Raw genomic sequence first — 12,500 nt, 5'->3', positions numbered from 1 at the left:
TTTATACTTCCTGTTTATTTCACGAGTGGAATATTTCATTTTTGCGTCGCTTTCGCGTCTAAATTTTTTCAGCGCAGTATCGGATTCCTCCTTCGAAAAATATTCGCGAGCCGTATTTTTACGGGCGCTAATTGGGAACGGTCAATAAAATAAGAAACGGGCTGGTCTGGACGACGTTGGAGTGGGAGGGGGAGGGGAGGAAGGTGGTGATTGAGATGGAAAAATTGAGGGATGACTGAGTACAGTCGTTAAATACATTCTACAACGAAATACTCTAATAGATTATTTCTTTTGACTGCCTCAAGAAAAATGGAGGAAATGAAAGAAAAGAGTAAAACGCATTTGAAGAGTGGGAAAAGAGATATTTTATGGGAAAAAATACGTGTTTCTGTATATATGTATATATATATATATGTGTGTGTATATATATACATACATGACAAACATACACATATACAGTTTCAATATCTGTCGGGCAAACGTCCACCTATACAGACCTTAATACGAGCAAGCTGGCTGTAAACTTTCAATAAATAATCTTCAAACACCGAAAGATTTAATATTAGTCTAAAAAAAATACCCACTTCCCTGCTTATCAAGTGTAAATGTCCTCTTCATACTTGACTGGACTTTCCGGCGTAACAAACCCTACGAGATGAGAGATCAGTATCCGGGCAGCACCTTATGGCCTGCATCTCTAGGATGGAGACTCCTGTGTCTTCTTCTTCTTCTTCTTCTTCTTCTTCTTCTTCTTCTTCTTCTTCTTCTTCTTCTCCAGGAAGAGGACTGGAAAGCCCATCTTGATTTCAGACTAACCTCGAAGATTGTGGCTCCGAGGAGAGAGACTGGACGTTGCATTCCAAGAGGCTAGTTTGTAAAAAGTAAGTATACCTTAGTTTAACCAGACCACTGAGCTGATTAACAGCTCTCCTAGGGCTGGCCCGAAGGATTAGATTTATTTTACGTGGCTAAGAACCAGTTGGTTACCTAGCAACGGGGCCTACAGCTTATTGTGGAATCCGAACCACATTATAGCGAGAAATGAATTTCTATCACCAGAAATAAATTCCTCTTATTCTTCATTGGCCGGTCGGAGATTCGAACTCGCGAGGGGCTAGCTTGAAGAGGGACTGTATCTCTAGGATGGAGACTCCTGTGTCTTCTTCTTCTTCTCTTCTTCTTCTTCTTCTTCTTCTTCTTCTTCTTCTTCTTCTTCTTCTTCTTCTTCTTCTTCTTCTCCAGGAAGAGAACTGGAAAGCCCATCTTGATTTCAGACTAACCTCGAAGATTGTGGCTCCGAGGAGAGAGACTGGACTTTGTATTCCATGAGGCTAGCTTGAAGAGGGACTGTATCTCTAGGATGGAGACTCCTGTGTCTTCTTCTTCTTCTTCTTCTTCTTCTTCTTCTTCTTCTTCTTCTTCTTCTTCTTCTTCTCCAGGAAGAGAACTGGAAAGCTCATCTTGATTTCAGCCTGACCTCGAAGATTGTGGCTCCGAGGAGAGAGACTGGACGTTGCATTCCAAGAGGCTAGCTTGAAGAGGGGCTGTATCTCTAGGATGGAGACTCCTGTGTCTTCTTCTTCTTCTTCTTCTTCTTCTTCTTCTTCTTCTTCTTCTTCTTCTTCTTCTCCAGGAAGAGAACTGGAAAGCTCATCTTGATTTCAGCCTGACCTCGAAGATTGTGGCTCCGAGGAGAGAGACTGGACTTTGTATTCCATGAGGCTAGCTTGAAGAGGGCTTTTATCTCTAGGATGGAGACTCCTGTGTCTTCTTCTTCTTCTTCTTCTTCTTCTTCTTCTTCTTCTTCTTCTTCTTCTTCTTCTTCTCCAGGAAGAGAACTGGAAAGCTCATCTTGATTTCAGCCTGACCTCGAAGATTGTGGCTCCGAGGAGAGAGACTGGACGTTGCATTCCAAGAGGCTAGCTTGAAGAGGGACTGTATCTCTAGGATGGAGACTCCTGTGTCTTCTTCTTCTTCTTCTTCTTCTTCTTCTTCTTCTTCTTCTTCTTCTTCTTCTTCTTCTTCTCCAGGAAGAGAACTGGAAAGCTCATCTTGATTTCAGCCTGACCTCGAAGATTGTGGCTCCGAGGAGAGAGACTGGACTTTGTATTCCATGAGGCTAGCTTGAAGAGGGCTTTTATCTCTAGGATGGAGACTCCTGTGTCTTCTTCTTCTTCTTCTTCTTCTTCTTCTTCTTCTTCTTCTTCTTCTTCTTCTTCTTCTTCTTCTTCAGGAGGGGAACTGGAAAGTTCATCTTGATTTCAGCCTGACCTCGAAGATTGTGGCTCCGAGGAGAGAGACTGGACTTGTATTCCATGAGGCTAGCTTGAAGAGGGCCTGTATCTCTAGAATGGAGACTCCTGTGTCGTCTTCTTCTTCTTCTTCTTCTTCTTCTTCTTCTTCTTCTTCTTCTTCTTCTTCTTCTCCAGGAAGAGAACTGGAAAGCTCATCTTGATTTCAGCCTGACCTCGAAGATTGTGGCTCCGAGGAGAGAGACTGGACTTTGTATTCCATGAGGCTAGCTTGAAGAGGGCTTGTGTCTCTAGGATGGAGACCCCTGTGTCTTCTTCTTTTTCCTCCTCAACGAATGCTTATTGATCCTGATGGGTTGAATACTGGTTGATTCTCGAACAGGAAACCTCAGTGATGGATTGCTGATTGTTGATGTTGACTGACAGAATAATGGTTATTTTCGAACTGGAACCCTCAGTGAAGGATTGTTGAAGCTGACTGGTTGAACACTGGCTGATTCTCGAACGGGAAACCTCACTGAAGGGTAGTTCATGTTGATTGTACATCAAAATGAGTTAATATATATATATATATATATATATATATATATATATATATATATATATATATATATATATATATACATACAGACATACATACATACACACACAAACACACACATACATACATACATATATATATATATATATATATATATATATATATATATATATATATATATATATATATATATATATATATATATATATGTATATATACATATATACACACGTGTATATATGTCCTGTACTGAAAATTGTCAGGTTCCATTTCTAACAGAAATGTCACGTTTCCTATTTTTTTTTTATTAATTCACTTTTTTTCGTTCGCTGAGTGCTGCACCGGATTCCCTCTGATATAGTTAAAAAGAAATGCTTTTAAATTGCTTTCCTACATATTTCTCTCACACACACAGGCTGACTGAGCGTGATCTATCAAATAAGAAATCGATATGTTTTGAGAAAACTGATGTCATTAATGGACAGATTAGTGATGAACTGTCTATAGGTATTGTATATTAGTATATTTATTTCATCTCTTACCTGAAGAGTGGATATTAAATCAAAATGAAGGAAAGAGATAAAAATAACGACATTAGAAAGGAGCGGTAATGTTATACTTATTAACATCTGCTGCAATACTTCAAATTTTTTCATTCAAGTAAAAAATAACCATGATTTCGATCCAGATTCTTCAGCGTTAGCTCCAACTCAATACAGAGGGAACCTAAGAATCATGACGAGGTGGGTGACAACAAGTTGCATTAATCTCTGATAAATGTCAGGTCATATTTCAGATTTCTTCGTTCACATAAAAACTAAACATGATTTTCGATCTTCAATTATATAGCATTAATTTCAACACTTTCGTGATTCTGTAGCGTTAACTTCAACACTTTCGAGATTCTATAGCGTTCACTTCAACTTTCGTGATTCTATAGCGTTCATTTCAACACTTTCGAGATTCTAGAGCGTTCATTTCAACACTTTCGTGATCCTATAGCGTTCATTCCAACACTTTCGTGATCCTATAGCGTTCACTTCAACACTTTCGAGATTCTATAGCGTTCACTTCAACACTTTCGTGATTCTATAGCAGTCACTTTAACACTTTCGTGATTCTAGAGCATTAACTTAACACTTTCGTGATTCTACAGCATTCAACACTTATTTATACTATAGCATTCACTTCAACACTTTCGTGATTCTATAGCGTTCACTCCAACACTTTTGAGATTCTATATCGTTCACTTTAACATTTCCTAGATTCTATTGTGTTTACTGCAACACTTTCGAGATTCCATAGCGTTAACTTCAACACTTTCGTGATTCTACAATGTTAACTTCAACACTTTCGTGATTCTATAGCGCTAAATTCAACACTTTCGTGATGTTATAGCGCTAAATTCAACGCTTTCGTGATTCTATGCGTTTAACTCCAACATTTTCATGATTCTATAGCTTTAATTCAAAGACTTTCTAGATTCTATGGCGTTAACTCAAACACTTTCATGATTCTAACTGCAACACTTTCATGATTCTATAGCGTTAACTCCAACACTTTCATGATTCTTTAGTGTTTACTCCAGCACTTTCATAATTCTGTAGTGTCAAATCCAGAACTTTCTAAATTCTATAGCGTTAACTCCAACACTTTCATGATTCTCTAGCACTCATTTCAACACTTTCAAGATTCTATAGCGTTAACTCCAACAATTTTATGATTCTGTAGCGTTAAATTCAACACTTTCAAGATTCTATAGCGTTAACTCCAACACTTTCACGATTCTATAGCGTTAACTCCAACACTTTCGAGACTCTATAATGCTAACTTCAACACTTTCATGATTCTATAACATTAACTTCAACACTTTCGTGATTCTATAGCGTTCGCCTCAACACTTTCGTGATTCTATAGCGTTACCCCCAACACTTTCATGATTCTATAGTGTTCATTCCAAGACTTTCTAGATTCTATAGCGTTAACTCCAACACTTTCACAATTCTCTAGCGTTAACAACACTTTCACGATTCTCTAGCGTTAACTCCAACACTTTCATGATTCTATAACGTTAACTCCAACACTTTCGTGATTCTATAGTGTTAACGTCGACACTCTCGAGATTGTATAGCGTTAACTCCAACACTTCCATGATTCTCTAGCGTTAACTTGAGCGCTTTCGAGATTCTATAGCATTCACTTCGACACTTTCGCGATTCTCTAGCGTTAACTTCAGCACTTTACACAGAGAACCTAAGGCCCCAGAGATCTCTAAACCTGACGCTGAAATCTCGCCTTTCTAAGACTCGCTAAAGAAACCAAGACCCCCCAAAGCAAATTTCTCCCCGAGACTTCATTAACTCCGCCAGAAGGCCAATCTTCAGACTACCGAGAGTATGCTTGGCCCCCTTAAAAGCAATTTCCAAAATTTGCATACTTGCTGATCTTTTAATGGTTTCAGCCGAGCCCTTCGCATTAAGGGAGGTTGGGGTGGGAGGTGGTTAGGTGGGGTTCCTTAAACTCTCTCTCTCTTTTTTTTAAGACAGCGGTATGGTCGAGTCGAGAAGGGAACAGATCTGAACTTTTTTTTCAAAAACGTTCGAAATTGGCTGAATTAATGAGATATCCTTTATCAGGACCGTTAATCGATCCTTGCTCTCTCTCTCTCTCTCTCTCTCTCTCTCTCTCTCTCTCTCTCTCTCTCTCTCTCTCTCTCTCTCTTAGTGTGTACCAGCACTAAAATCTTTTACTACAAATATATCACAAACCTTATGTAGCATGTACTAAACAATTTTGCAAAACCCAAAAATACAGGAATACTACATAATATCATCGCGTGTAAAAATTGCTCTCTCTCTCTCTCTCTCTCTCTCTCTCTCTCTCTCTCTCTCTCTCTCTCTCTCTCTCTCTCTCTCTCTCTCTCTCTCTCTTGTAGCCTGCCTGTACTAGACAATTTTGCAAACCCCCAAAAATAACATTAATACTACATAATATCATTTTGTGCTGAAATAAAACAAATAAAAAATGAACGTATACAGTTATGCATGCGTTTTTGTATACAGTTAGGCAAAAATACATAAACGTGAGCAGTTTTAAAATGCACAAATGCATGAAGTCTTGAAAATGCAGTAACGCATGCAGTCTTGAAAATGCAGTAATGAACGCAGTCTTGAAAATGCAGTAATGCATGCAGTCTTGAAAATGCAGTAATGCATACAGTCTTGAAAATGCAGTAATGCATAGTCTTGAAAATGCAGTAATGCATACAGTCTTGAAAATGCAGTAATGAATGCAGGCTTGAAAATGCAGTAATGCATGCAGTCTTGAAAATGCAGTAATGCATACAGTCTTGAAAATGCAGTAATGCATAGTCTTGAAAATGCAGTAATGCATAGTCTTGAAAATGCAGTAATGCATGCAGTCTTGAAAATGCAGTAATGCATGCAATCTTGAAAATGCAGTAATGCATACAGTCCTGAAAAGGTAGTAATGCATACAGTCTTGAAAATGCAGTAATGTATGCAGTTATCACAAAGAAGTAACGTTTACAGTTTAAAATGCAGTAATGCACACAGTTTTCAAAATGCAGACATGCATAGTTTTCAAAATGCAGAAATGCATAGTTTTCAAAATGCAGTAATGCACACCGTTTTAAAATTTAGTAATATATAGAGTTTTCAAAGTGAAGTAATGCATGGTTTTCAAAATGCAGTAATGCACAAGTTTTCAGAATCCAGTAATGCATAGTTTTCAAAATGCAGTAATGCACATAGTTTTAAAAATGCATTAATATGTACAGTTTTCAAAATGCAGTAATGCGCAGTTTCAAAAATGCAATGATGCACACGGTCATAAAAATGCATTAATGCATACAGTTTTCAAAATCCATTAACGTATACAGGTTCAAAGATGCAGTAATGCAAACCATTCTAAAAATGCAGTAATGCATACAGTTTTCAAAATTCAGTAATGCAGTTTTCAAAATGCAATAATGAATAGTTTTTAAAATGCAGTAATGTATACAGTTTTCAAAATGCAGTAATGCACAGTTTTCAAAATGCAGTAATGCATAGTTTTCAAAATACTGTAATGCATGCAGTTCTAAAAATGCATTAATGCATAGTTTTCAAAATGCAGCAATGCACAGGGTTTTAATAACGCAGTAATGCAGTTTTTTTCAAAATCCAGTAATGTATACAGTTTCAAAGATGCAGTAGAGAATACGATTTTAAAAATGCAACAATGCATAATTTTCAAAATGCAGTATATAATGCTTACAGTTCTAAAAACGCAGTGATGCATAGTTTCGAAACTTCAGCAAAGTATCCAGTTTTAGAAATGCAGCAAGGTATGCAGTTTTAACAATGCACTGATATGCACTATTTCATATCATAGGAATTGCATTCCTGACTTGAAATAATCAACACAGGAACTGTATTCCTGCTTGAAAAGATAAACATGGGAACTGCATTCCAAAGTTGAAATAATAAACAGAGGAATTGCATTCCTGACATTAAATACTAAACATAGGAATTGCATTCCTGATTTGAAATGAGAAACATAGGAACTGCATTCATGGTTTGAAATACTGAATACAGGAATTGCATTCCTGATTTGAAATACTAAACATACGAACTGCATTCCTAACTTGAAACGATAAACAAAGGAACTGCATTCCTAATTTGAAATAATAAACATAGGAATTGCATTCCTGATATTACATACTAAACATACGAATTGCATTCCTGATTTGAAATGATAAACGTAAGAATTGCATTCGTGATTTCAAATTATAAACATTGGAATACTGCATTCCTGACTTGAAATAATAAGCATCGGAACGACACTCCTGAGTTGAAATACTAAACACAGCAATTGCATTCCTGATTAGACAACAGGAAACAGCAATACTAAACCAATCATAACATTAATAACAAGAATACAAAAGAGAGTGAGGAGGATAATAATGATGATGATGATGACAATGAAGAAAGGAGAAAAATGATGAATGATGGTTATCAGAAATCGTCTCTTCCATCGTGTATGAATAAAATGTATGATGAATTGAAGACTTGACCTAACTCAGTATATGAGCATCAGAGTAAAATGCAAGAATATTTTCTCTTAATTTATTTATGCTGGAATATAAAGCAAGTTAAACGTGAACGATAGAGGCAGAGAGAGAGAGAGAGAGAGAGAGAGAGAGAGAGAGAGCCCAGGGAGTTGAGCGACCACCTGTAGCGCCACCTGCTTGGGGGGTACGGGAACATTTGATGGGGGGGAAACAGCCCCCTTCCTCCACTCAACGGGACCACTAGGGGAGGGAGTCACTGGGGGAACGCCCGGCCCCCCTTCCAGCCTCCAAACTCCATCTAGAGCGGGAGGAAAGCGAGGCATGGGAGGGGGAAGAGAGAGAGAGAGAGAGAGAGAGAGAGAGAGAGGGAGAGAGAGAGTGTGCCTCGGCTGCTGAGGATGAGTGAGTCCATTAAGATATTGATTGGTGTTGCGGTGTGCAATTAGTGCAGCCAGGTGTTGCTTCCTCGCCTGCCTCTCTCTCTCTCTCTCTCTCTCTCTCTCTCTCTCTCTCTCTCTCTCTCTCTCTCTATCCTTTGATTGCACACACGTTCATCCTCACACCCTTTAGCCCCTCGCATTTAACAGTGCCTGCCCATTTATTCGGGGTTCATCTTTCATGCCTTTCTTTAAGGCTGCGCTTTTCGGGGTTCTCTTATTTTTCTTTTTTTATTTTCGCGATGGAATGAATATATATATATATATATATATATATATATATATATATATATATATATATATATATATATATATATATATATATATATATATATTTCAGACTCACATCAGGACCGAATCCAGGTCTCTCAATTGAAAAACAAGGCGCTGCCAACTGAACCACAGACAAGTCGCGTGGTTCAGTTGGTAGCGCCCTTGCCTTTCAACTGAAAGACCTGGGTTCGATCCCGATGTGAGTCAGCAGTACATATTTCTGTTCAACACGTAATTGTGTGTTAATTAATTGTGTGTGTGTGTATATTCATACTGTATATATGTACAGTATATTTACGTATTTATATATATACCTTCTTATTATATCTCTTTATTTTCATTGTTAATTCAGTAATTCATCCCCTTAAATAGAAAGAAGCTGAAACTACATATATACTCATAGACTTTCTCTTCCTTTCTCTCATTTCACTTCCTTTCTCTTTTGCTTTCTCCTCGAAGAACGATATTCTTCATCGACTCCTTTACTTTTTAAAACGATTCCACCTCCATTTTTTTCCCCTAACCCCCAAGAATAAAGGAATTAAAAATCCTCACTGATTTCAAGACGAGATATCTCATACCTCCCCTCCTTCTGCATCTCTGGTCATATTATCGAAGAAGCAGAGTCTGCCTTAGCAAAATCTCTACTTATCTGAAACTCGTTACGTTTACTGTTTTATCTCTGCTCGATAAACAAATATTTTGGATGTTTTATTGGTGGAGTATACTTAGTTGTGGCTTGTGAGACTGTAGACTGGGATTTGTAATGGTGGGGAGGTATGGAAAATATCCATAATTTGAATTGGTTTGATGAGTTTGTCAAGTGTCGCTTGGTTGTGATTCCAGTGATTCTAATACACGCACATACACGCATAGCTATATACTGTGTGTGTGTATGTATGTGTATATATATATATATATATATATATATATATATATATATATATATATATATATATATATATATATATACATATACAATATTCATATTTATATTTATATATATAAATGCACATATATATTATATATATATGTGTGTATAAATATATATATATATATATATATATATATATATATATATATATATATATATATATATCGATATATATCGTATGTATCTATACATACATATATGTGTATATATACATTTACACGCTGGCCCTGAATCTATAATTCAGCATCCCCATGACATCACAAGCAGATATCAAGCCCAATAACCCTATTGCAAACCAACCAGGGGGTACCGGTAGTTGAAGAACTTAATCTATCATCCCCTGAGGTCATCAAGACTGACCTCGTCCAATGACCTAAAAAAGGCCGTTCCCTCAAACTTACAGCGTTGCCAGATTCTCGTCTGGAAACAGTACCTAAGAGGGGTAACAATATATTTTTGCATGTAGAGATTTGGGCAGCTTTTAATAAGTGAAAGTTTAAAGGTTGATATCTGTTAAGGGAATTCCAGTCCCCAGATTAGTTGTTCCAGCGGACTGCCAGAGAGGAAACTAACTGTAAACTGTTTTAGAACAATAATGCATGGCAATAACACATCAAGAGAGAGAGAGAGAGAGAGAGAGAGAGAGGAGGTTAAGGCGTTTTAAGAAAGGTGAATGTTGACGTTTTTTTTTTTTTTTTAGGAGAAAGGGTGAATGTTGACTGAAAAAGGGCGAATGTTGAAACACATTTTTTTTTTTTTTGAGGAATAATGGCACAAGAGAGAGAGAGAGAGAGAGAGAGAGAGAGAGAGAGAGAGAGAGAGAAATCTTCGAATGCTAAATCACTTACTTTATTCCTTTACCTCTCTTTTGTTAAATTTTCCAATAACTAATGATTCCATTAGATTTTTCGACAGTCAGAAAGACCTGCGTATTCTAAAAAAAAAAAAAAAAAAAAGATTCTGAAAACGAAAAGAAAAGTATCCTGATATAGATAAAAGGGTTCAGTCTACCATGCACTCATACACACATACATACCTGCATACATTCATACACACATTCATACATACATACATACATATATATATATATATATATATACATAATCTGTAAACTGAACTGAATTGAACTGAATGGAACTGAATACAGAACTTAGGTCAAATGCCAGGCACTGGGACCAAAGAGGTCATTCAGGTCTGAAAGGTGTAACAGGAGGAAAACCTCAAAGCACTATGAATCAATTTAGGAGAGGGTTAAGGAAAGTAAGATGGAAGAAAGAGAATATGAAAGGAGGTACAGTAAAAGGAACGAAAGAGGTTGCAGCTAGGAGCCTGAGGAAGGCACGCTGCGAAGAACCTTAAGTAAAGCTGGCACTATCCCCACTACGGGGGTATATAATCTGTGTATTTAATCATCCTTGACCGGTAAACTTCTTAAAATAACATAAAATGATAACTGCTCGATAATTTCGTATTTCTGCTTGTCGGTTGCCCAGACAACGAGTTAATGGTCTATTAATCTCTCTCTCTCTCTTTTTTTTAAACTAGCCTAAACATCAGTATGAAGTTTATAATACTTTATTCCCCAAAACAATTTTTTTTGAAAGCTTATTTCACAGAAATGAGAAATTGAAGAACAAAGTGAACTTTTAATTAATTCTACAGACTGAAATATGGTAGGTTTTTTTTTTTACCATATCCTGTTCTCTTGTAAGGCTTTGCGTTGCCCTTTACGTCGGCCTTTGTGAAAGAGTAAATTTTTTTCTTGATTGATTTTATTCTTTTTTTCAGAGTTTTTATTCTATATATATATATATATATATATATATGGATGTATGTATGTATAACATATATAAATATGATAGAAATAATCAACAAGCAATCACGTGAGGAACAGAAATAAATTTCTGACTCACATCAGGATCGAACCCAGGTCTTTTAATTGAAAGACGAGACCACTGCCAACCAAGCCACACAAGTCATATAAGAAATTTCAACTTGAAAGACCTGGGTTCGATCCTGATATGAGTCAGAAAAGTTAAGTCTATCTTAGTTTAACCAGACCACTGAGCTGATTAACAGCTCTCCTAGGGCTGGCCCGAAGGATTAGATTTATTTTACGTGGCTAAGAACCAACTGGTTACCTAGCAACGGGACCTACAGCTTATTGTGGAATCCGAACCACATTATGACGAGAAATGAATTTCTATCACCAGAAATAAATTCCTCTAATTCTTCATTGGCCGGTCGGAGAGTCGAACGCTGAAATTTATATATATATATATATATATATATATATATATATATATATATATATATATATATATATATATATATATATATATATATATATAATGTGTGTATGTATATATACATGTAATATACATACATACAAATCTATATATATATATATATATATATATATATATATATATATATAATAGATAGACAGACAGTAGACAAATAAATATATATATATATATATATATATATATATATATATATATAAGTACACATATTTATAGTTAATAAAACCACCAAAAAAAAAAAAACCAACGTAGATGCCTATCCCAGACACTATCACCGAGTAATTTCAATACCTAAAACCCTCACACCTAAAAAAAAAAATAAAAATAAAAAGACAATCCCACAACACCGCAGTTCCCCGCAAGAAGAAGTCTACATCAACGAACAGTGAATAATAATAATAAATAAAAAAAAAAGCACTCCAATAGAACCTGTCTCCTTCAGGCACAATAGAACCGAGAGATGTAATTTCAATCAGGAGAGAAACTCGTCTCAGTGGCAGTAAACCCGCAAACTTATAATAGAGCTGTCATCTACAACCATTTTTCAAAATCGGTTTCCAGAAGCAGCATTAACGGGGAGAGGAACTCCTCCAGGAAGTTGTTGTTCTTCTTGAAGTTTTAATTCTACATTGTTCCGAACAGAAACGAAAGGTTTATCCTATCGTCCACAGACAGATGAGGAT

The 12,500-nt window shown here is 36.4% G+C and overlaps 2 protein-coding genes across 2 annotated transcripts in view; both read right to left on the bottom strand.

Moving 5' to 3' along the window:
- Positions 1-1,355: 1,355 nt before the first annotated feature.
- LOC136827256 (ABC transporter F family member 4-like) lies at positions 1,356-1,851 on the bottom strand. Its single transcript, XM_067085029.1, has 2 exons — positions 1,760-1,851; positions 1,356-1,641 (listed from the first exon to the last, which is right to left on the bottom strand). The coding sequence occupies exons 1-2, from the start codon at positions 1,849-1,851 to the stop codon at positions 1,356-1,358; spliced, it is 378 nt and encodes a 125-aa protein (XP_066941130.1).
- Positions 1,852-1,943: 92 nt separating this feature from the next.
- LOC136827255 (ABC transporter F family member 4-like) overlaps positions 1,944-12,500 on the bottom strand; it is a 20,538-nt gene continuing 9,981 nt past the window's right edge. Inside the window, exons 2-3 of the mRNA XM_067085028.1 lie at positions 2,359-2,576; positions 1,944-2,241 (exon numbers count right to left, since the gene is read on the bottom strand). Coding sequence (XP_066941129.1) covers positions 1,944-2,241; positions 2,359-2,576 — 516 coding nt within the window. The remainder of the gene's footprint in view (positions 2,242-2,358; positions 2,577-12,500) is intronic.

This window comes from Macrobrachium rosenbergii, chromosome 41 (assembly GCF_040412425.1).
Source record: "Macrobrachium rosenbergii isolate ZJJX-2024 chromosome 41, ASM4041242v1, whole genome shotgun sequence".
Lineage (NCBI taxonomy): Eukaryota > Metazoa > Arthropoda > Malacostraca > Decapoda > Palaemonidae > Macrobrachium > Macrobrachium rosenbergii.
Note: the sequence above shows the minus strand (reverse complement) of the source record. Positions and strands in the feature narration are given on the sequence as shown.

Bases quoted from the DNA above. Each gene is read 5' to 3' on its own strand.
- LOC136827256 (XM_067085029.1), bottom strand. From the start codon at position 1,851: ATGAGCTTTCCAGTTCTCTTCCTGGAGAAGAAGAAGAAGAAGAAGAAG. The intron at 1,642-1,759 runs GTCTCCATCCTA...TGAGCTTTCCAG, and splicing joins AAGAAGAAGAAGACACAGGA to TTCTCTTCCTGGAGAAGAAG.